Source organism: Staurois parvus, unplaced genomic scaffold (assembly GCF_062004578.1).
Source record: "Staurois parvus isolate SC_StPar_1 unplaced genomic scaffold, SC_StPar_1.0 ptg000056l, whole genome shotgun sequence".
Lineage (NCBI taxonomy): Eukaryota > Metazoa > Chordata > Amphibia > Anura > Ranidae > Staurois > Staurois parvus.
The window spans coordinates 14,423,848-14,449,482 of record NW_028317852.1 but is presented as its reverse complement, the minus strand read 5'-3'; the positions used below and the strand labels follow the sequence as shown (position 1 = coordinate 14,449,482).

The window sequence follows — 25,635 nt, the reverse complement described above, 5'->3', positions numbered from 1 at the left end:
AAACCCTGTCTGTTTTTATCTGGCTATATAGGCCACCTTTATACTGGATTACAAATTTAACAGTTGTTTAAATGTTTCCCTACTCTACTAATAAGGCATATATATATTTCTGCTGTGATGCTGTTGGTGATTTCCCCTCATTTCCTGTCTGGTGAAACTGTCACCATGACAAAAAGTGAGGGAAAATCTCTTTGTCACAGAGCCTCCAACCATAACTATTCTGGTAATAACTGTATCATACTTGAAAATCGAAAACAAAAACAAAAACTAAAAAAAAAATGCTTTGGCTGGACATTTTAAGCAGCTTTTAAAGCATTCCAGTTTGATTTGCATCAACCTGTAGAAAGCAAGTATCATAAACATATACTGTATAAATAATATGTAATATTTTATGCTTATCTGATGCATAAAACCATTTGCTGAAATTAAGCAAATCATTTGTAAATCCAGCAACACAAATGTATAATGATTTGTTGGAACCTTTATAAAATGCCTCCTAATGTTGACTTCATCAGAACCTATAAATTATTACTTATATCCAAACCATATAAAGCAGGAATTTTATTTATTACTGGTACTTATATAGCACAGTCAATTGATACAGTGCTTTACATATATATATATATATATATATATATATATATATAATCACATCAGTCCCTAATCCTCAAGGAGTGTACAATTTAAGGTCCCTTACCAACATTCATACATACACATACTAGGGCCAATTTAGACAGGAGACAATTAACCTACCAGCATGTCTTTGGAGTTTGGGAGGAAACCCACGCAGGCACAAGGAGAACATGCATACTCCAGGCAGGTGGTACCATGGGTGAGATTCAAACTGACGATCCTAGTACTGCAAGGCAGAAGTGCTAACCATTTAGCCACTGTGCTTCCTTAAAGTTCTTAGATTGATGATTAGAGGTTGGAAAAATTATTTCCTGCTGTCACAGATGGGATGAAGACAACACTTTAGATAACAATCATAATTCCAATTCAATATAACAACTTTTATATGATGCCTGCAAATTATAGTGCATTTTACAAATTTGCAGCCAGATAAATCTGTTAGGTGTTATTTGTCTGTGCAACATTAGATCCACCCAATCCAGCATAATCCAACTCATTTGTGGCAAAAAGTTTTACCTCTCTCTTAATTATGTTATTTAGAAGGCAAATTTACCTGTCCCAATTACATATATTAAAGGCAGTTATTAAAATTGCACTTAAGGAGAATTGCTTCTCAAGGAGAAAGTAACTTTTCTTTATCTACATGTTTTTAGATAACGGAGGCAGAAAAAACAGCCAACCAGATTAAAGACAATGCACAGCATCTGATAAACCAAGTTACTCAGACTAGGAAAGATATGGAACAACGCATTGGAATCACCAAGCAGTTCATACAGCAAATCCGAGATTTTCTGACAGGTAAGAGTGAACAAGGACACTAATTTTTAATACTTGGCTGCTATAGTACACTATTGAGGGTTTCCTAAAGAAATTGAAAAATTGTAGCTGTAATATTACCCTACCACCCCCTACCCCCATATCCCCCATTCCCTTCTTTTGCTTTTCAAAGTGAGCTTCTCTGCTACTTCTAGGACTACCATAGCACTTAGACCCAATTGGCTAACTCTGGCACAATGTAGACTAATATAGTTAATAAAGTTAAAAAAAACATGTCAATGAAGGTCAACTTTTCAAACCTTGCTCCAAAGGAAAGCAAAACAAAATCCAAAGTCATAGACTAAGACTGAACAGATGTCCTGCAATGTACTAGATTTAAGTTGTGCAGACTTTAGTGTCTATTTCATACACGTGAGCCACTTTTTGGTGCTACCTGTGCAGACTGTTTAATCAGACTACACGTCTGAGCAACAAGCCAAGCTGCTGACTTCTTAAAATGTCAGCTTATTATATTAATAACAGAGAAGTCTTTGAAGGATTACCTTGCTCAGTCATAGGCAGTAGCTGGTTTAACTCAATAGTATTTGCATTAAACTGTGAATAGGTAATGAGTGAAAATAATATAAGCAACATTCAGAGCCATAACTATGTCTGATGGGACACCAAGGCAAAAATATTAGGGGACCCTGTGTTGGTCATTTTTATCTTTCCAGCAATACTAAGGGTTTGCATAGCCTTGTATAGAGGTACAAAACTTTATATACATTCATTTCATGCACAGGAAGCCCAGAGCTGTCTGGCTATGTGACTTATGCAGGAAGCAATGCCAAATAATTGTAGGTGTCAATGGCAGTTCACAAACTTGATAAATTTGTCAAATTCTTTTGTTACCTGCATAATTCACTATGTAGCCAAACAGTTCTCACCCCCCACCCTTTGTGCTTATGATCAGATACAGCTATTATTACACTTAACATTCCTTCTTGTGAGTATTGAGTCAGTTATATAGTGAATACTTGATTTTATTAAATAACGATGGTTTACACTAATGAATGAATAAATAATGCAAAAATGTATATTCGTGTTATTTCAGAACTTCATTGTAAAATTATAATAAACAGCATTAACTGTTTCCAACAAAAGCCCTGGATCAAGTTAACTGTTGACTTGCAGGACACCATAGTGTCAAATCTTATGTTATAAGTGGGACGCAATTCAAAACATATTTTTATGGCTTGTGAGGGAAGGGGGTTGGAGGGGATAGATTTTCAGGTCCATATCAATTGCTAGTAAAGGGGACAAAAGTATAAAAATTTTGGGGCTAATTTACTAAAAGTGCAACATCTGGTGCAGCTCTACATAGAAATCAATCAGATTCCAGGTTTTTTTGCCAAAGCTTAATTGACCAAGCTGACAGTAGAAGCTGATTGGCTACTATGTACAGCTGCACCAGAATTTGCACTCTCCAGTTTTAGTAAATCAACCACTTTGTGTATAACAACAATATAGAAAACTCTATTTACCTTGTTAATTTTTACAAAATATAAGCACAGAAAGAGCTTGCTAAAAACTATTACATCATGGAGGTCTCTTATTTGCTGCCAAATAAGAAAAATGCCTTTTTTCAAGCTTATATTTTTGGAGCAGTTTGCAGGGGGGTTATTTGTGTGTGGCCTTTCCTTTTTAAAGTGAATACAGTTTTTTTTATACTGTTGTGATACAGACACATGTTATGTCCCCTATGCTATTTCCACTGAAAGCATGATGTACAACAATTGAAATAATTTTGTTGTTCTTAACATCATGCATCATTTGGGCACAAATCTTACGCTCCAATTCACAGGTTTCTATTGTTACATGAGTAATCAGTGCTCTATACAACTAAGTGATGAGTCATTTAACAGATTACATATTTTCAATCAGTGCTTGAAATGAAGTCTACATCCTTGTAAATACAGCAGCATGATTTTTTTTAACCTGCTGTTTAGTTTGTACAAAGGAATTTTCTTTTTTATTCACTTACGCTGATCAGTTATTTAAAAACCTCTGAATTGAACCTACTGCTTCCAGGTACATGTGACTGCAGACAATATGACAGGGAGATCAGAGATGTGCAAGGTATTACTGTCAGATCATAACAGTTTCAGACAGGATTTAAATACTGTGTGAATGCCAGCTTTTTGAGTACATGGTGATCCCATAGGATGATGGTGTGAAGGTGAAGCATGAAGTATAAAGATTTAAAGAATAGGGTTGTAATAGATTCTCATTTTACATTGTCTTGTATTTTTTGACACTCAAAGATCATCAATCTTTTATTTCAACCTAAATAAATTCCAGTCAAGGGCACCAAACCAGGTTTATTGTTCCATTAGGAGTATAGACATTATCAGTGTAACAACAGAAAAGCACCAGTAACAAGCATTTACAGAACTAAGTGGTCCAGTGTAAACCAAACTATTGTGTGCTACTCAATGGTTAATAAATACTGAATGACTTTACAGTAGTATACAGTGAGAAAACTGGCCATGTTGTATTTGTTTAGCATTGTAAAAAACCAGCTCTCAGCTTTTTTTAAGGAGCTGAACCTTGCTCTAAATTAAGTTCCAAAATTAGAGGCAAATTCCATTCAGAAGCTGAGCATTACCGTGGGGGACATGGAGTACCAATGCAAAAAAAAAAAGTACTGCAAAAGAGAGAGAAGGTATTGTTATGCATCTCCAAGGGCAACATTGAACATATAGAACTCCTTTAAAGTGATTGTAAAGTCTAATCTTTAATTTTTAAAATAACAAACATATTATACTAACCTACTCACAGAGCACACTCAATCCTCCTCTTCTGGGGTCTCCTGCCAGCAGTTCTAAGTGTGCCACCATAGGAAGCTGCTTCCTATTGTGGTACACCTATCGTCTCAATCGTGAGCTGCGCTCCCTGCATCCATAGACACAGATAACATAACTCAGTCTCCCACCTGCTCCCTTGTCACATGATTTGACTGACAGTAGCAGAAGCCAATGGCTTCCACTGCCTCAGCAAAGCCTATGCAAAAGCAGGGAAGGAAGCTACAGATGGGCACAGCGCTGCATCAAGTGAGGAATTGAGTGAGGAGGTAAGTATAAGGATAAGTGTAAGGGGGTTGAGGGGATGATACACGTACTGGAACATTTTCTACCTTAATGCAGGTAAAACATTATGGTAAACCTTTAGAACCACTTTAAACAACATGCTTGAGACATGCACTAATGCTCTACATGGTGTGACTTAACAGTGTGGTTTTCACAGACATTCTCAGTGTATACTGACAATACATATACAGCTATGGAATTTATTTTTTCTTTTGTTAACTTGGCTGACATACAGCAGGAGCATGTCAATCTGGCTCATTTATGCTTTATGCAAAAACTGCCGTGCCCCTGACCAATTTCTATCAAGCTCTAATTAGGAATTAAGAGATTACAGATGATACAGCAGTGTAAAATTGGCTAGCATCAGAACATTTTAAATACCAAGACTAGGCCCATGACATATAACAGCAGCAGAAGAGTTTTAATCAGGGATAATAGACCTAACCTGTGTATGCCTAACTTTTATTTTAACTTTGTGGGTATAATGAGGTGGTTTGGGTGCACACTGTTCTTGCACTTAAGTTTTATTTTCCTTTCAAATGATGCAGTGGCATGCTGCTAAAAAAATCAGCTTAAAGGACAGATGGAAAGTGAATGCTCTGCTTTAAGCACCCCAACCTAAATAAAACCCCTATCAGCATAAAATGAAAACTAATATATCCCCAAAATAAATTACAATTTCAAAATACCACCCCCTGAAACAAAAGCCCATTTTGTATTGATGCCTTGCATTCAATGAGAGACAAAAAAGTTCCAGTAATAAGAACACAAAGACAGCAAAAAGGTTGATTGCCCAAAGAACTAGCAATCAGAATACAGTTTCCTAAATTACCATAATCTCTCCCTATGCTTTTCCCATAACAGTTTCCAATGCACTGACATTATGACTGCTTTGTATCCTGCCTTTTATAGTGAGGGGACTGGCTTATTCAAAAGCCCCCTTATAATCTCTCCTGGCCATAGTTTAAAGGTCATGCAGAGCATTATGGCAAAAAAAAATCTCAGGTGAATCTGCACAAAAATTCAGAATGCATTGTGAACCCACACAATTTGTCTCATCACTACTGGTAAATGTGACATTGTAGCTCGGTCAGAAAATGTAGTAGTATCATACAGGGGCAGACTGACCATTTGGAAACTCGGGCACTGCCCGAGGGCCCGGGGTCAGTAGGGGGCCCCATGAGATGCCCCTGGTACCTTTTTCATAGACTTTTTCATAGACCCATGAGATGTCAGTCCGCCCCTGGTATCATATCAGAGTTACTGGGTCAGACCCCACTCCTCTAATTACAGCAAGCAAGATACAGCATATTTATTGTTATAGTGTTGTTCTTGAAAATCTCCTTTAATACCTTTAAAATAAATACAGTAAATTCCCCACAGTTATAACCTTTTTTACTACTTGTTCCACCCTACTAGATTGTAAGCTGTTATGAGCAGGGCCTCTTAACCGTCTTGTAATATACTGTATTGTAACTGTACTGTCTCCCTTTAGATTGTAAAGCGCTGAGCAAACTGTTGGCACTATATAAATCCTGTATAATAATATTAACTTACTTTATTTATTTTTTTCTCCCAGAACCCTCAACAGATCCAGCCACTATTCAAGAAGTTAGTGAATATATTTTGTCCCTCAAACTTCCTGTTGATGCATTATCTCTTCAAAGAAAAATGAATGATATCCGCAGCATAGCAGAGAAGTTGCCTAATGTGGAATTAGTGTTGTCACAGACAAAGGAAGATATAGCCAGAGCAAAGAAACTACAAACAGATGCTGAGGATGCCAGGTTTGTAAACTGTTTTATAAGGAGATAAACAGGTTATATCACGAAAAAGCCACACATGCACACAGTTAACATTTTAAAGAAAGGTTAAGCTATCAATTGTATACATGATATTAGAATTTATTATTTTTATCACACACATTGTATATTTTGTATGCATTCATTTTGTAAAATAACAGTTGATAATGATTACTTTATTGCCACAATGGAGGGTTACCTGTTGGATCACACTAGAACAATATGACAGCTGCATGATGCCTAGATGCATGCGTAATTATGGGATGCTAACCCCATTCATTTAGCCAACAATTGAAAAGGGAGAGTCTCCCATATTGTTGCTATAAGGAGGAGTAGAACTCAAAATTAAGACCCTTCTTTCTGACAGGGAGGTGGATATATGGCAATTAACTGGGCACATAATACCAACAGGGAGGGCATTGTCAACAATGGTAACAAATCTAATACAAATATAACCATGTTTAAATGCTTCCCCGCTACTCTATAGACAATATACTGCTACAGGGCGGCAGGGCTTGCCCAAATCACGTATATATATGTGAATCGCATTTCTGGGTAGGGGGCGCACGAACACCGCCCTACCCGCGCCGACATTGGCGACTACAGATGTTGATCGCCGGGTCCCGACACCCGGGCGATTGACGAAAAACAGTGACAGGGGAGAGACCTGTGTGTAAACAACACAGTTCTCTCTCCTGCCAGCAATAACATGCTGTTGTGTATTTCTCTGCACAGCAGCATGTTTCCCAAGTAAAACACACACAGCACATAATATAAAACATCACACAGTTAACCCTTTGATCGCCCCAGATGTTAACTGCTTCCTGCCTAGTGTCATTAGTACAGTGTCAGTGCTTTTTATTAGCACTGATCACTGTATTAGTGTCATTAGGATGGCAGTGGCAGTTAGTTCCCACCCAGTGTCAGAATGCCCACCGCAGTCCCACTAAGCTGCTAATTGCTACCGTTACTAGTATAAAAAAATAAATAAAAATTGCAGTATAGACACTATAACTTTCAGGTAAACCAATAATTTACATGCATTGGGATGTTTTATAGCAAAGACATGTAGCAAAATACATTTTGGCCTAAATTTATGACAAAATTAGATTTTTTACATTTTTTTACTGGATATGATTTATAGCACAAGGTGAAAAATATTGTTTTCTTTTTCGAAATTGTGGTCTTTTTTTTGTTTATAGCGCAAAAAATCAAAAATGCACAGGTGATCAAATACCACTGAAAGAAAGCTCTATTTGTGGGAAAAAAAGAACATACATTTGTTATGTACAGCATTGCATGACCATGCAATTATCAGTTAAAGTAACGCAGTGCCATATTGCAAAATGGCCTGGTCACTAAGGGGGGTAAATCCTCTGGAAGTGGTTAATTCAAGCAGTGAGAGTATCTATAATAACTACTTGGGCCCATAATTTGGCACATTAAGTCTCCTACTCATCAGCAAGGATCATGCATAGTATTAACCTCTTTTCACCTATGGGGTTTATTAGTGCCCTACCCTGTTTAGAAAAAAACAGTGCAGTTAATATAATTACATTTTTTTTTACACTAGTAACAATAAGGTAGCACCAACATTTCTTTAACCCCCTCTAGCTATCTATCTATATTCTCCAGCTCTACAATGATTTACCTAGCACTGACAGCTCTATAAATTCTCCCGCCCCAACAAAGGGTTAGTTCATTGCTATACCCCAGTTAGCACCTTGGCCAAAAGGAATAAAGACCCTAGCATTTTTTTTTTTTTATGTATTATATGTAATGCTTTTCTTTGCTTACACCTGCAGTAGAGAGCATTGATGAATGGATTGTTGGGGATCTTAGTACAAAGGGAAAGTTTCAGGACCCATTTAATCATTCTGTCAGCAATTTACAAGACAACTGTTATATGTCAGTGTTATCAGATGTTGTCTGTACTCATAATACAAGCAGAAAACACTGCAGTGCTGAAAAATGACAAAACCTTAAAATAACCGTAAATTATGAAGATGAATTAAATAAATCATTATCCGTGATATAAATATATTCAATATATGTGAATGAAGCGCTATGCACGGCGCAATAAAAAGGAAATAAGTGTGACTATAAAAGTCTTATAACAAGGAGTGTTCATAGGATGGTGAAAGCGTGACACAATTGGGTCTGTGTACAGTGTTGAAAACGGGTCCTGTTGTGCAGGTGGTATCAAAATACTTCAGGTGATGTCCCATGTGGTTCTATCCATGCGGGAAGTTAATAAAAATGCACACTCACCAGATGTGCATAATCAAAGCGCAGTTTGTTGAACGGTGTACTTCAATCGGGAATCAGCAGGAAGCCCCCTTTAAACAGACTAGACAGCGTGAGAAAGGATCCCTCCTTTGAGCATGAGACTCTTCTGCAACTGCAGATTTTCTATGGTCAATGTGAGCACATTACCAAAGGGTAGCTTGCCTCATTTCCCCTGGTGTTCGGCGGTTGGTGGGTCTAGTTATAATTCGTGCTGAGCTGCCTTGACTGGTCCCGTACAATGCTGCAGTGGGTCAGTGTTGGAGCGTTCTCCTTCCACCTGGAGCCTGAACCCAGAGGACCAGCCAAGGCAGCTCAGCCCCAATTCTAACTATACCCACCGACCGTCAGACACCATGGGAAATTAGACAAGCTCACATTGACCCCAGCGGATTTGCAGTTGCAGAGGAGTCTCATGCCCAGAGGAGGGATCCTTTTCCACACTGTCTGGTCTGTTTAAAGGGGGTTTCCTGCTGATTCTGATCCTGTTGAAGTACACTGTTCAACAAACTGTGCTTTGATTATGCGCATCTGGTGAGTGCGCATTTTTATTAACCTCCCACACGGATAGAACCATACGGGACATCACCGGAAGTATTTTGATACCACCTGCACAACAGGACCCGTTTTCAGCACTGTATGTGGACCCAATTGTGTCATGCTTTCACCATCCTGTGAACACTCCTTGTTATAAGACTTTTATAGTCACACCTATTTCCTTTTTACTGCGCCATCCATAGCGCTTCATTGAATATATTTATATCACAGATAATTATTTATTTAAATCGTCTTTATAATTTATAGTTATTCTAAGGTTTTGTCATTTTTCAGCACTGCACTGTTTTCTGCTTGTATTATGTGTAAGGTTTAGGGTTCCTTTTAGTGCATTCACAGCTGATTTTCATCTGATCCTAGAGCACTTGCTGTCTGTTTGTTTTTCATTTTGTCTGTATTCATGTTTGTCTGTGCCCATTTGTGACATGAGATCTCAGGTATAATTTAATTTTTTCATTCTTCCCAGTAGTACCCTCACTAGCATTACCAGTACCACTGGTAGGCTCTGAGAGATCATGTACCAAATCCCATGCTACAAACCTCAATGAAATATCTTCTGGTCTCTTTCCAAAACCGCATAGAGGATGAACAGAAAAAGAGAGTATTCTCAAAATATATCCTGATCAAAATACCTCATGTAGCTGTTCCCTTCCTTTGTCTTTGTAGGCATTTCTCAGCAGCATAAGCTGCACGGGCATTATGTCCACCTATTAATATGGTTTTCTTAACCGTTTTTCTTATTGTTAATGGCATTTACTAAATATATATTTTCTAAAGATATTTTATTAGCAAATATGTGTAACTGTTAAAGTTATAAAGAAGACATTATATTTTCACCTATGGGTAGTTAGAAAAGGCTTTTACATTCATTTACTCCAGGGTGGCATTCAAGTACTAATGATAGAGTTAGTCTAGAATTTATGTCATTATTGCCATGACAACTGTTATTTTTTCCCTGTAAAATAATGCTTCAAACAGACTTTTTATTGATTTACCTCCACAGTGTATATGGCATTCTGTGGGTGGCACACTAACTCAAATATGAATACTTAATATTGAGAATTATGTATACATGATTATGTTTTTTGCAAGCTATTTTAGTTTGCCATTCTTCATATGTCATACTGGATTTAATAAACATGCTATAAAAGGCATGCCTTGTGAATTAATGCTAATTTCTAAATAACAGCTTCTGTTTCATTATTGTCATTTAGGAACAAAGCAAAGGCAGTTGAAGACAATGTGGATGGTGTGATAGATAATATCAGAGTAGCAAAGAAAGCCCTCCAGGAAGCTGAAGATAAAATACGTGGATCCAGCTCATCTTTGCAGCAGATACAGGATCGTGTGCTAGAGGTGAGATACGCCACATAAAAATGTATTTGATCTGCATAGTGGTACTGCTATATTTCGTATCAGTCAATGATGTTCATGTATTCATTGCCACCTAAAGGGCTAGCCTGGAACCCTAAAGTAGCAATGGCAAACACAGTGAGAGGCCCTGTGGCCCTGTCAATGTGAGAATAAAGTAGAATGTGACACAGGATTTGCATTAGGGGCAATGCAAAGTTCCAGACTATTGCTTCTGAGTGGAGAAAACTGTGTTTTTGGCTTTCCCAGATTGGGGTCTAGAGCTTGAAGGTTACAATGTGTATTGGGAGAGACGGAACCTTCAATCCTGTGCCTGCAACCTGTCCAAGTACACAGGTCTTCAGGGTTGTTATATACTGGGAGATAGGAGGTCTCACCCAGGGGTCTGTGGTGCCCCAGCCAGGAAACAGAAGGTCTCGTTCCAGGAGTAAGGTTGACTCTTATCAGGGTGTCAGGAGAGCCCCAATCCATAGGCCAGGAGTTGGTCCTGCAGCAGGGTGCTACAACCAAAGACAAGGGAGCCAGGTGGAATGCTCATATTGATGTGGAAGAACCCCTGAATGGGCAACCGATGTGTATGCGAATTTTCCGTTTATTGAATAAAACTGGGCTGCCATGCCCTTTAAGAACTCATTGGAACAGCACCTACCACAAGCCCAGCCCTGAACTCACTAGCTGCTTATATTGTGAATTAATTTATCTTGAATTTATCTTAAAAGATGCTCAAGGATCACAACAAAGACTCTGAAATCTGGTTTCATTCACTCGGTTTCTGACAGTTTGCAAGCACTTCCTATGCATTTTTGTCAGAAGGTTGGAAGGTTGCAAAGTATCTGTCCATAGCAAATAGCTGAGGTTTTTGTTCCACTGTTGCAAATGTTGAAAGGTAATACACCATAGTGCATAAAGATACCAAATAATAGGACAAAAACCTCATGGCAAAGGTTCTGAATAAAACAGATTAAACCTACTATATACTACGTTTTGTGGAATAGCGGTTTCTTACTCATCAGAATAATAATTACACATGAATTATAAAATATTTTAAAACATTCTCTCACTTAGGCTCCATTCACACTTGGGAATTTCAAATCATGGGCGGAATCGCCGCAATTCTGCCTGCTATTTGAAAACGATCATTTCAATGGCACCTGAAAATGCAGGGCATTTTTGCCATGATCGCGGCGTGGTTTTTCGTGCAAGAAACTAGGCGTGATTGGGCAAACAAAATCGCATGACACCCAAAAATGGGACCTCTTTTGGGTGTTGTGCGCCCCGCGGTTTTGTTTGCTTGATCATGGCATGTTTGTCACATGGAAAACTGTGCCACGATTGCCGCAAAAACTCACCACATTTTCAGATGCCATTGAAATGAATGGCACCTGAACATGCGAATACATGTTTTCACATTTTCACTGCGAGTTTTCAAATCGTGGGCAGAATTGTGGTGATTCTGCCTGTGATTTGAAACACAAACATGTGAATGGAGCCTTATTCTATAAGACAGTGTCAAGAACAATGAAATGTACAAAGATGTTTACCCAATAGCAAGCTGCAGTATATAATTTCAGTGCTCTGTAGTCAGACCACTGTAATCAGGCTTTGGTTTGTTACTACAGGTTACACAACTTAGGCACATGGCTCTGTGTTTTACTATATAAAATGATTTTGTCTTTACAGGAATCATTAACTATATTAACTATGAGTTTAAAAAGATATTTTCTAAATTGTAATATTGTATCACAATGTACTGAGGGAAGTAACCAAAATGGTTTATCTGCACAGATTGGACAAGTTCTGGACCCTATAAAGAAAGGGATGAATGAAATGCATGATCAGCTACAAGGCTTTGGACAGCAAACAGAGAACCTGCGTGACAGAACTGCAGAAAATCTACAACAGGCAGGTCAGGCCAACCGCGCAGCAGAAGGAGCTCACAAAAAGGCTCTGGATGCACAACAGGTACTGGTTTAATTTCTTTAAAAATTGTAAAAGGAACAACACTATGTATACACCACCACAAGTTAAATATAAATGAACGTTATCCTTTAACAACAGTCCCACTTGTGTTGACAAGGCCATTTGTAGAGGCACATGTGACAATGCGGGAGCACAGTTGTCACTACATAAAAGAAAGTGCCTGAACAAGAATCTTCATGTTAGGATTGCTAGGTATTCTTATAGTGAAGGCTGCAGATTTATAAAGGCTGGAAAATTTTTTTTAAAATGAATTAACTTGTTAAACCCTATATGAGATATTAGTGATACATTAATAAACATGCACATGTTTAAAAATAAATATGCAGTAAAAGGAAAGTCTGTGTGGTATACAAAGGGGGAGAATTTACTAAAACCGATGCACTCAGAATCTGGTACAGCTGTGCATGGTAGCCAATCAGCTTCTAACTTCAGCTTGTTCAATTAAGCTTTGGCAATAAAACTGTGAAATTGATTGGTTTCTATGCTGCACTAGATTTTGCACCATCCAGTTTTAATAAATAACCCCATTGTGTCTTTTTTTTCTTTGTGTTTGCAAGCATTATCTAACACACCAGGCTATTGGGCACATTACCTGTTCACCTTACAAAAAATAAATAGTTAGTGAGGAAATAAAATTAGTAAACTGTGCCCAAAAAATGCAGGGAGAGGTCAAAGGAGTAGTCACAAGTATTGCACGTGGTCTCTGTGCAGCTGATCTTCCCAATTACTGACTTACCACATTCTGTACTGTGTTTCTGTGTGGAAGATGCCATCTTAGTAGAGGCACATGGCTTTGTTTCCTCATATTGGAGTCTTCAGCAAGCAGAACAGTGATCAGCACAATAGTGACATTACCAAATCTCACTCCTAATTTCTTGAGACTAGCATCCAGAGGCAGCAACACCTTAGCTCTCACACTGCAGATATATAGCTATGGGGGTGTATGCACAGGAGGACCTAGGGGACCTACTTAAAGGAATGACTGAATAGAATGCCCATAAACTTTAAGAGGGTAGTGGAATGTCCATAGACAATAATGGAACAGAAGGGAATGCCCATAGACAATAATGGAGTCAGAACCATTAGACATCCTTGTGTTAAAGTATATGGGCATTCCATTCTGTAATTCCTTTTAGTATGCCTTGCGCCTAGGCACCCTCACATACTATTTTCTTTGTTTATCTTATGAGGTCAGGACTAAAAAAGAGCATTCTAAAAATCTGCTGATATTCACAAGCATCCAAAACTTTGGAATCCGTTTAATCAACAGTAATTCAATTTTGGCCTTTTATCAATATCAGGAAAATCATGAATATATTTGTCATTCAGGGTCTAGATGCTGTGATAGAAAAATATACCCTGGTGAAGAGTCGCTTAGGGCAAGCAACTAACATTGGAGCTAATGGACAGCTGGTCACAAAGATCAAGAAGGATGCAGATGATCTTTTCAAAGAATCACAGAAAACAATGAGAAGGATGAAAGGTAAGACTAATGTAATTGTATCAGTATCTGCTGACCTACTATTAATTATGAATTGCAAGAAATTGTGTTATTATTTGTAATAGAGCACATTGCAATGTTTGTTAAATTTTGGTCAATCATTTACAACCATCACACCTTTAGCAGTGCTCAAGTATCACCTGCACTGTTAACACCTGCCTGTGTTGAACCAACTGGCAAGCATTGCTACAACCCTGCATTAGTTGTTATAGCCCTCATACCACTCTTTTCACAAAATCTTGCTACCTCTACTGTGTTCCTTGTATGCTTTCTTATCACTTTCATCCCAAGATGGCCAACAGTGACCTCCAGAAAAACAAGTGAAGATATTTTACAAAATGATGCCTGGAGTATATATAGGGGAGACACATCAAAGGGATATTTTTAAAACTGTAAATGTGAGATTTACCCAGACTTCAAAAGTGGTAAATCAATCACAGTATAATAAAACGTATCTGCTGGGAATGTTTAGTAAATGTCACATTCACAGCTTTATAATCTGCCCCTAGACCACTTATGATAATTTTCACTTGTCTATTACAGACTTGAAGTTTTGTGAAAGCACATCCACCACTCCAAACCATGCATTTTAATACATGACCTGTTGAAATAAAATATGGCACTGTTCAGTTTAAACAACCCACAAATGTTTTTAAAGGAAATAGTTTTGATAAAAACACAATAAAATTATTACTGGTGCAAACCAATACAGCAAAATCCTACTAGATGTACTACTAGGAAAACTAATAAATATATTGCTATAAAAAGACTACAAAGAGCAAACAAATAATACATATATATAGTAAATGTTATCATGTGCACAAGGTAAGAGACTTTTACTAAATACCATTACTATTTCATCTAAATAATCTTATACAAAATGATTCACCTAGTTTTTATGTACTTTGTATAAAATAATAACCTTTGCATTATCTTATACATTTTAGTTAAATCTTTCTCCAATTTAGAGGCCCCTTGTTTTAGTATATACAGGATGTGGCAGGTCCTAGTTAAGGAGACATCAAGGAATCAAGGGTCCGAATAGAACCCCAATGTCACCCCATGAGCTTTTTTCTTATTGCTTGAATCCCAGAGCTGTACTGCTTAGGACGTATTATTTCTGGGCTCACTCAAGGCTGCAAGGAGACAGGTGAACTTGAGTAATGATCACCAATTTCCCCATTCACCATCCTATGTTCTAGAGTCTTTGATGAAGACTAGGAACATGAGAGCATGTTGCTTAATGCTGGTGGTATAACTGGGTGATCTTGTTTTAATCCTTTGACTGCGCTGAAGTATTGCAAACATCAGTGGCTACCATAAAGAAGTCATGGCACATGTCTTTGGAAGTCAAATGGTTAGTATTACTGCTCGTACATGTCCTATGCTCTGTGGGACACAGAGGTATGGTGTAAACAGTAGCAAAATGGTTAACTTAATAACATAAATACAAGTTTATGAGAACCCACATAATATGAAAGCAACAACTTGAATGGGCATGACGTTTTCTGTTTTTATAGTCAGCATTCAGCTTCCCACACGTCTTTTATAAGAATCTGAGAGACTTAGCAATATGTTCCTTCCAGGATAGTCATAGGCATCTGCTGTTCATTCTGAATCTGCCCTGTCTGATGCAGAAGCTATGGATTTTGTTATCCATCTACACCCTAGTAAACACACCATCACAGATTAAGAGATGACACATAACTAGACAGCTTGCGAACATAACATTTAAAGCAGAGCAGCCAAGTATGTTGTCATTAAAAAAGCAACCAAAAGAATGTTTTCAATGAAGTCAGAACATTCCTTATGAGAGAAGAGAAGGATATAGTTTTCATAAAAACCTAATTGCTAGTCAAGGGCACTCTTTGAAGCTGGACATACATGGATTGAAGTTCAGCAGGAGCCAGACGAATTTTGATCCATGTATGGGCAGGCTGGTTGTACACATGTCAATCTATCAATCGGCTTGTGTACAATCTGCCTGTCTGCATTTTCCCAAATGATCAGTGCAACTTCAGCAGAACCAGGGGCGAACTGACCATTTGGAAACTCGGGCACTGTCCGAGGGCCCGGGGTCAGTATGGGGCCCCATGAGATGCTCCTGGTACCTTTTTCATAGGCTTTTTTGAGTTTGGGTAAAGACACAGGGGCCCCATGATCCCCTATTGCCCGGGGGCCCCATGAGTTGTCAGTCTGCCCCTGAGCAGAACACAACAGAATAACGGGAGTAATTCAACCATCTACCTCAAATATATGGATGTAGGAATTGGATATTTTTTTTTCCTTCATCCCCTTGGTCAATGTATGGGCTTCCTAACATATATCTGTTTCCAAGAGCTAACATCATCATCCTCTTGTAGAACAGAAGGATATACAAAAGATTCCCCTCTGACTCTGCTTTTGCTGGTGTACATTATCATATGAACCCCTATATAACCCCCCCCTCTAAAACCAACAATTTATTATGATAAATTCATCTAAAAATCATTTACATACAGCAATCTACACAATCTATACAAAATATTTACACAAAATTGAATACACTAACATTATTCAAATGTTTGCCATATCAAGTAGAATTTTCTGGTTGAAAATTAGCCCACCTGCTTCATCCTAAGTACTTCCTTTTGCTATTATATGTTTTAAGTTACCTCAACAGGAAAATGTCTATGGGAAGTTATGTGGTCAATACCTGTGCCCAAGTTTTAGGGATTCCCAAATGTTCTGAGCATAAAATGAAGCAGGCACCTGAACATCTTTCAATTTTGTACATGGAGCCACCTAAACTAATGCAAACCATCAGGATAACTGGGGTTGGGGTTTAAATGATTTACACCTATTGTACCTTAGCTATTGTGGGAGGAACATATACAATTAACAGAGAAAGCACATAGCTACTCTTGACCCCAGGAACTGATTGTTGTAAATTATAATTGTTAAGCAGAATGGAAAGGAGACAGGTTGCTCCAAAGTGTTTCTGTATTACTGTATAACTGTTTCTGCTCTTGCCTGTGCACCCTAACCATGACCATCAGTGCCACTAGTCCCACACAAGTGCCGCACTTCCCAAACTATTGTGCACAATATACATAATTTGCTAATCTGTAATACACACTCGTGTGGAGCCTGGCTTGGATTCTCATTTATTTCAATAGGAGTTTAGAAATTCCAAATTTCAGAGGGTTGGGAATGTTAGGAACTGATTGAACTTTTCAGATGTTTTCTTTTCTAGCGGTATATTACCAACCGTTATACCATCTTATTGATTTTTTTCTTGACTTCTTATTGTTACCCTTTTCTTAGTGCTTAGTAATTTGAATAGTAATGTAGAATGCACTATACCAGGGGTGTCAAAGTCAATTTCATTGTGGGCCACATCAGCATTATGGTTGCCCTCAAGGGGCAAGGTTGTATCTGCAAGACTATTATTATTACTAGTTTGCAACACTTGCTTTCAGCTAGCATAGAACTGTATTCTTCTCATAATAATTAGAAGTAGAGCACCCTACTCCCCATTACATCAGATGTCAAGAGCCCCCTTATCATTCAAAGTCAAGCGCCCCCCACTCTCCCTGCTGCAGCTCTAGTAGAGGTTCGAGGGCCACCTGAAATGGCCTAGAGGACCAGATTTGGCCCACGCGCCTTGTGTTTGACACATGTGCACTATACTGTTAAAATAAATCATATTACATGCAGGTACAGAACTTAAATATCTTGCCTGCTTCAAATGAAATGTAATTGCCAAGATAAAGATTTTTTAGATGTATGTTATTTCTCCTAGAGTATGTATGTATGATTTCCCAGCCTACTCACATGTAACCCTTGTATATACATCCTATATATGTTACTGCTGGCTGTTTATGACATTGACATTGATTTCCTTTCTTTTTAACATTTTGAATAATGTATTTTTACTCTGAATTAGTAAGATTACATGCTAATAAATGATAAAATTATAGATGGTAAACAATGAAAAACTATGTTACACTTTTAGCCATCTTTCACTAGACAAGATCCTAGATTCCCTGTGTTCTAGCCTCTAATCATATCCTTTGCTTTTCCTGTTTCTAAGGCTATGTGTATTTTTTCTTTCAGAAATTGAAAGTGAATTTCTTAAGGACCAACAATATGTGATACAGAAATCCTCAGAGCTTAATGACCTGGAAGATGAGATCAGGAAGATTCGAGATGAAATCAGTAATAGAGCTGTCTTCTATTCAACCTGTAGGGATTAAAAAGAACATTGTAAATTTCAATTCTGCTGTCCTTTTCATAGAAGACATATATAAACTTGTAGTAGCAAAATACTGTCCAAAAAAATGATGATGAGCAGATCCAATATGACAAATGCCCTTTTTGCTATACTTGATACATCAGACAGTAACTAACCAACTCGGCATTAACTTTATTGTTAGAATGCCATTCCCCCATTGATACTGGACTTAATGCTTGTTTTTTGTTCTATGGGATAATACAAAACAGAATATTACTCGCCTTAATACCTGGTCACCTGTTCTTCTTCAATGCATCAATGTCATGACTACTAATTCCCTGGAGCCACTCTTCTAATAAGTAAATTAAACAATAAGTAAGACAATGCCTGAAATTAAATTTTCTGTAAGAGCTTTGGTCAACTGTATTGTATTTTTTGAATGTATATAAACTGATGTTTTATAGCATTTTTTATTATTTGTATAAAATCTTTGTTTTACAAAAAATATTTTCCTTCTTATCTATTGAGGGACACAGGAATTCTTAGATTGTACGGATATACTTTCACCTACAAGAGAGATTGGCACTGACCCAATTTTTGGCTAGTGTCCTCAGGAGAGCAGATGTTTTTTTCAGCTCTGCTATCCTCTGTTTTGAAAATTTTTTACTATCAATACCTACTTTTAGATTGATGTTGGATATGTTTAATCCTGGAAGTGCCTCCAGTTAGCCAATTAGCCAATGAGCACTGGCAGATTAATGCCAGATATGTTGAGTTCTTGAAATCTCCCTAATCAGCCACAGACTGCAGGTTTCACAATGTACACTTGTGTTCTCTGTTTAGTTATCTAAAGCTACTGGTAGATTCAGGCTGGATATGTAAATCCTGTACAGCTTTGAGATAAGCAAAGCCATTCAGATTCCCAGTTCATTATCTATACTGTCTTTTCTGCAACAGTTCTACGGTCATCTGACCAGTATTTCTCAGGTTTCCTTATGGGGCTGTCAATCCAGAGCTGAGACAATTTTCCTTGCCAGCCTGTCCCTGTCTCTGCAACTCACTGTTGTAAGTAACTAGCAGGTTTATACTCAGTTGAGGTTGACTCTTTCTTTAGTTCTCAGGTTATGTGTGTAGCGTTTGATACATAAACACGTATAGCTGTCCATTTTGTGAGAGGTAAAATCCTCCTTTTATTTCTGAACATGCTTGTACTTTATGTACAAGTTGGCAACATGGGGTAACCCTTCTCTATATTACTACTCAAGGCTATACAAGGGAACTGTTTCAGTTTTTTTTTTCCTGAGTCCTTCTCTTTAGGTGCAATTCGGAAGTTGGAAGAGGGAAGGGAAGGGGGGTCTGTAGATGCATGGCAGTGTGCAGGAATGCGCCCAAGCTCTATATTTGTTTTCTTTGTAAGAAAGTTTAAGCCCTCCTCTGTGATAACATTGCATCTCTCTCACATCTTCCTCCCACCCCCTCTAACTAATTGATTTAAATAAGAAAAAGAGATAAACGTCCTTTTTTACTCACCTTAAGCCTCAGTCATGTGACAATACTGACCCGAGTCTATTGTTTACTTCTTGGATTCATGCTTCCTTGGGTGTAAGTCCCCCACATCTACCATAGGCAGCTCCAAGACACTTGGTAAGGGGTCTTAGGTAATTATATCTAGCTTCACTAGGTAAGGAAAGCACAAACACTATCAGTATGGGTTATAGATGGGTGAAAGGGAGGGAATAGGGTCATATTTGGCCCAGAATTTGGCTTTAGATTGCATCCGGAGAATGTCTGGGATGAACAGTTGTAAGCAGTACATTTGTTTTCCACTTGATGTATTTTAATGTGTACACACACTTTTCAGTGTTGAATTAAGTAGGCAGTGTGTGGAAGCTACCAGGATCCCTAATTTGTGTGACCATATGATACCTTTTCTACAAATGCTCATGCTCTATGCAAAAGGAGGCTGAGCATGGCATGGGCAGATGGTATTCTATGCTGATGCAGACTGAATAACAGATCACCATTGTACAGTATTGTGCTCTTTGCTAATACAGACTAAGATCCAGATCATGGTCATGTCTTTTATAACGCAGGCTGTGTAACAGACCACTGTCAGATTGTGCAGTTTAGTTTTAAAGTCTCTTCTAGTTACTTTACAACTGTTTAGATTCTTGTTTGAAGCTCCACCTACTCTGACCCAGATGTTAACAGAGGTATACTGCACCATTCCAAATGAACAGTGGATTCCCTTTCAGTGTTTCTCTTTGTCCACTTTCTAATTTTAGTGGGCATGGTATTGTCTAGAGCCCTGTTACAAGTTACCGCATTGTCTTTTGCATTGCAGTACATCTGGGCAGTTGGAGGATATGTATGGGTCTTAATTCCTAGCCTGTTTTGTTTGGCCACCAAGCAGATCATTCTGCACTGCAAGTACACTACAGTACTTAGTCCCATTTAGCTCTTGTGTGAAAGGAGCTCCTTTTGGTCTGGTTCATTTGTCTACTGGGAACTACCTCTGACCCATGGGCCACTACATACAGTTGCAAGAAAAAGTATGTGAACCCCTTGGGATTACGTGGAGTTTTGCATGAATTGGGCATAAAATGTGCTCTGAACATCATCTAAGTCACAACAATAGAAGAACACAGTCTGCTGAACATAATACTACACAAACATTAGATGTTGCCATGGTTTACTTGCACATAACATGTAAACATTCACAGTGCAGGGAGGAAAAAGTATGTGAACCTTTGGACTTAATAACTGGTTGACCCTCCTTTGTCAGCAATAACCTCAACCAAACGTTTCTTGTAGTTGCAGATCAGACCTGCACAACGATCTGGAGTAATTTTGGACCACTCCTCTTCACAAAACTGTTTCAGTGTAGCAATATTTTTGGGATGTCTGGTGTGAATCGCTCTCTTAAGGTCATGCCACAGCATTTCAATCAGGTTGAGATCAGGACTCTGACTGGGCCACTCCAGAAGGCGTAATCTGTGCTGTTGCAGCCATTGTTTTGTTGAAGTACTTGTATGCTTTGGGTCATTGTCCTGTTGCATCACCCATCCTCTGCGGAGCTTCAGTTGGCGGACAGATGGTCGTACGTTTTCCTGCAAAATGTCTTGATAAACTCTGGAATTCATTTTCCCATCAATGACAACAATCCGTCCAGGCCCTGAGGCAGCAAAGCAGCCCCAAACCATGATCCTCCCTCCGCCATGTTTTACAGTGGGGATGAGGTTTTGATGTTGGTGTGCTGTGCCTTTTTTTCTCCACACATAGTGTTGTGTGTTCTTCCCAAACAACTTAATCTTGGTTTCATCTGTCCACAGTATATTTTGCCAGTAGTGCTTTGGAACATCCAGGTGCTCTTTTGCAAACTTCAAACGTGCTGCAATATTCTTTTTGGACAGCAATGGCTTCCTTCGTGGTGTCCTCCCATGTACTCCATTCTTGTTTAATGTTTTCCTTATTGTAGATGTGTCAACAAAAATGTTAGCATGTGCCAGAGATTTCTGTAGGTCTTTAGCTGACACTCTGGGATTCTTCTTTACCTCATGCAGCATTCTGCGCTGTGCTCTTGCAGTCATTTTTACAGGACAACCACGCCTAGGGAGAGTAGCAACAGTGCTAAACTTTCTCCATTTGTAGACAGTCTGTCTTACCATGGACACATGAACATCAAGGCTTTTGGAGATACTTTTGTAACCCTTTCCAGCTTCATGCAAGTCAACAATTCTTGATCGTATGTCTTCTGAGAGCTCTTTTCTGCAAGGCATGGTTCACATCAGACAGTGCTTCTTGAAACCAGTAAACCCAAAACAGGTGTGTGTTTTTTAAGGGCAGGACAGCTGTCAGCAACACATTCAATATCATCACACTGATTGGAGTCAAGGTGGGCTCACTCCTGGCTCCAATTAGCTCTGGGAGAAGTCATTAAGCTAGGGCCTCACATACTTTTTCCTCCCTGCACTGTGAATGTTTACATGTTATGTGCAATTAAACCATGGCAACATCTAATGTTTGTGTAGTATTATGTTCAGCAGACTGTGTTCTTCTATTGTTGTGACTTAGATGACGTTCAGAGCACATTTTATGCTCAATTCATGCAAAACTCAACGTAATCCCAAGGGGTTCACATACTTTTTCTTGCAACTGTACATAGTGTGGCTAAAAAGAGACAAAAGTCCATCCAATTCAACCATTAAAAAAAAAAAGTTATAAATCTACACCCACAGCTGATCCAGAGGAAGGCAAAAAAACCCAGCAAAGCATGATCCAATTTGCTCCTGCAGGGGGACAAATCGGCAATCGGATACTCCCTGGATCAACTTTACCTATAAATGTTAGTATACAGTTATATTCCATGTATCCAAGAAAAGATCCAGGCATTTTTTAAAGCAATCCACTGAGCTGGCCAGAACCAACTCTTGAGAGAGTCTATTCCACATTTTCACAGCTCTTACTGTGAAGAAACCTTTCCGTGTTTGGAGATTAAATTTATTTTCTTCCAGACGTAAAGAGTGCCCACTTGTCCTCTGTGATAACCTCAGGGTGAATAACTTTACACCGAGTTCACTATATGAACCACTGATGTATTTATACATGTTAATCATATCCCCCCTTAATCTCCTCTTCTCAAGAGAGAATAAATTCAGTTCCTCTAATCTTTCCTCATAGCTGAGCTCCTCCATGCCTATTATCAGTTTGGTTGCCCTTCTCTGTACTTTCTCCAGTTCCCCAATGTTCTTTTTGTGAATTGGTGCCCAAAATTGAACTGCATATTCCAGATGAGGTATTACTAATGATATGTACAGGGGTAAAATGATATCTCTCTCTCTGGAGTTTATACCTCTTTTAATAGAGGATTTTGCGTGCTTTAGAAACCACAGCTTGGCATTGCATGCCATTATTAACCTTGTGATCTACCAGAACTCCCAGATCCTTCTCCACCATTGATTCCCCCAGTTGTAGTCCCCCTAGTATGTAGCATGCATATTCTTAGCCCCCAAGTTCATAACATTACATTTATCAACATTAAACCTCATTTGCCACATAATTGCCCATTTAAACAGTGCATTGAGGTCAGCTTGTAAGTTGGAGACATCCTGTAAGGCCGTTATTCCACTGCACAGCTTGGTGTCATCTGCAAATACTGAAATCGTATTTTTCCCATACCCTATATTGTTTATAAATATATTAAAAAGGGGCCCAACACTGAACCTTGGGGTACACCACTGACAACCCTAGACCATTCAGAGTGTGAATCATTAACGACTACTCTCTGAATACAATCTTTTAGCCAGTTTTCTATCCATTTACATATGGATTTTTCCAAGCCTGTAGACTTTTCCTTACACATCAGCCATGTATGGGGAACTGTGTCAAACTGTTTTAAAAAATCCAAGTATACCACGTCCACTGCCACCCCTCTGTCCAAGATTTTGCTCACCTCCTCATAAAAAGAAATCAGATTTGTTTGACAACTTCTGTCTTTCATGAATCTATGCTGTCTGTTGCTTAAAAGAACTCATCTATGTGGTCTTTTAATAAACTCTCCAGTATCTTCCCAACTATAGAAGTTAAACTAAAAGGTATATAATGACTTTTATAAATATTGGCACCACATTGGCCTAATGCCAATCCAGTGGTACTATGCCAGTCTTTAAAGAATCACTAAAAATTAGAAACAATGGCTTTGAAATTACAGAGCTCAATTCTTTAAGGACCCATGGGTGTATGCCATCCAGTCCAGGTGCTTTATTCACCTTTATTCTGGCTAAATGTTTTTGGATCATATCAATTGTGAGCCAATGTGGATCATCTGGAGCTGTGTCAATACCATGCCCATTATGGACAAGAGCTCCCCAGTGCTCCTTTGTATACACAGGACTGAAGAAGGTATTTGATAAATTTGCCTTCTTTTTGTCCCCAGTCACCCACTCTAGATTTATTTTGTAAAGGGCCTGCATGCTCGGACCAAACCTTTTTACTATTAATATATTTGAAGAATTTTTTGGGGTTGGTTCTGCTATCTTTTGCAATCTGTCGTTCATTTTTGCGGCCTTTATTTCCTTTTCGCATATTCTGTTATATTCTTTGTAATGTTTAAACGATGATAGCGTTCATTCATTTTTATTAGCTCTTTTTTTATTATTTATAGCTCTTTTAACTTTGGCCATAAGCCACATAGGTTTGATTTTTAGCCTTTTAAACTTGTAGTCCATGTGAATATATATATATTTTGCAGTGTGTTCACATACAGTCTTTTTGAAGAACTCCCATTTCTCTGTTGTGTTCACTGTCACCTATATTCCCCTTCCTCAGCCAAATCCAACTTAAACATGTTGCTTTGATCTAGGGTCTCCCTGCAGATTCGTTATTAGACGTGGACTGTATGCCTTCACTGAAGAAAGCATCTTTCAGACTGACTGTAGCTATTATGACCAAAACGAGTAGTTAAGTTTATCTTCATCATGGTGGTCAGCTTTACCCTTTAAATTAGTGGCATTGATGGCTCCTGCTTGTGATTGTACCTTGTTGAGTCATGAGGTACACTTGGAAAAATGGCTGTAATTTTATTTCTAGCTGTACCTCTGTCCTGCATGGTTTTTGAGGAACAGCATCTTCAAGGTCGCTATTGTTTGCAAGAGCACCCATCTTCTTTTGCAGAAGAAGCCAAAAGAATAGACTTTTAAGTTTTCCTCCTCTCTCCCACTGTTGAGAAATGTTCCATGGTTCCCGCTCTATCTGCCTCTCATTGTTTGCCAGTTCAAGTATTTGTTGGCATGCATGTGTTCTCCCACTTTCCAGAGATGAGATATTTAAAGAATTTGCATCCATCTCCAATGCTTGGTTGCAGAAGGTGGTACTCAGGGATACAAACTGAAGTTTTTGCTCTCTTCCCCTTCCTTAGTTTACCACCTATCTACTTCCTGTGTCACCCCACAGATTAGCAGATCTAGCCCTCTTGGGTCTTCTTGATCATGGTGCTACTGCCCTGCTTCCTGTGGCAGAACAATTTCAGAGATTCAATTCCAACCTGTTCACCCTTTACCAGAGAGACTTTCTTACTTCTGTACACATCAAGAATGCATACCTGCATGTCCTCATCTTTTCAGCATATCTGTGCTTCTTGTGTTTTACTATGATGCCCCTTCACTACCAGTTCATGGCCCTGCTTTCAGCCTCTTGTTTGAATCTCAAGCATTCCTCAAATATTAACCATAAAACTAGCCCTGCTGCACTCTTGAGACATCCCTATTGTGTCATGCTTAGATGACCTCCTGTTTAGGGAACTATTGGCACAGGCTCTGTTAAGCAACGTGGCTTTGACTGCCCAGAAGTTGTAGCAGTTTGTGTTAATCCTGAGCCTTCAGAAATTAG

The 25,635-nt window shown here is 38.6% G+C and overlaps 1 protein-coding gene across 1 annotated transcript in view; it reads left to right on the top strand.

The window, feature by feature from the left end:
* Positions 1-18,715, top strand: part of LAMB3 (laminin subunit beta 3) — a 90,153-nt gene extending 71,438 nt beyond the window's left edge. Inside the window, exons 18-23 of the mRNA XM_089668344.1 lie at positions 1,287-1,431; positions 6,118-6,325; positions 10,396-10,537; positions 12,338-12,514; positions 13,862-14,015; positions 18,132-18,715. Of these exons, the coding sequence (XP_089524470.1) occupies positions 1,287-1,431; positions 6,118-6,325; positions 10,396-10,537; positions 12,338-12,514; positions 13,862-14,015; positions 18,132-18,271 (966 nt within the window). The 3' untranslated portion in view covers positions 18,272-18,715. The remainder of the gene's footprint in view (positions 1-1,286; positions 1,432-6,117; positions 6,326-10,395; positions 10,538-12,337; positions 12,515-13,861; positions 14,016-18,131) is intronic.
* Positions 18,716-25,635: the final 6,920 nt, after the last annotated feature.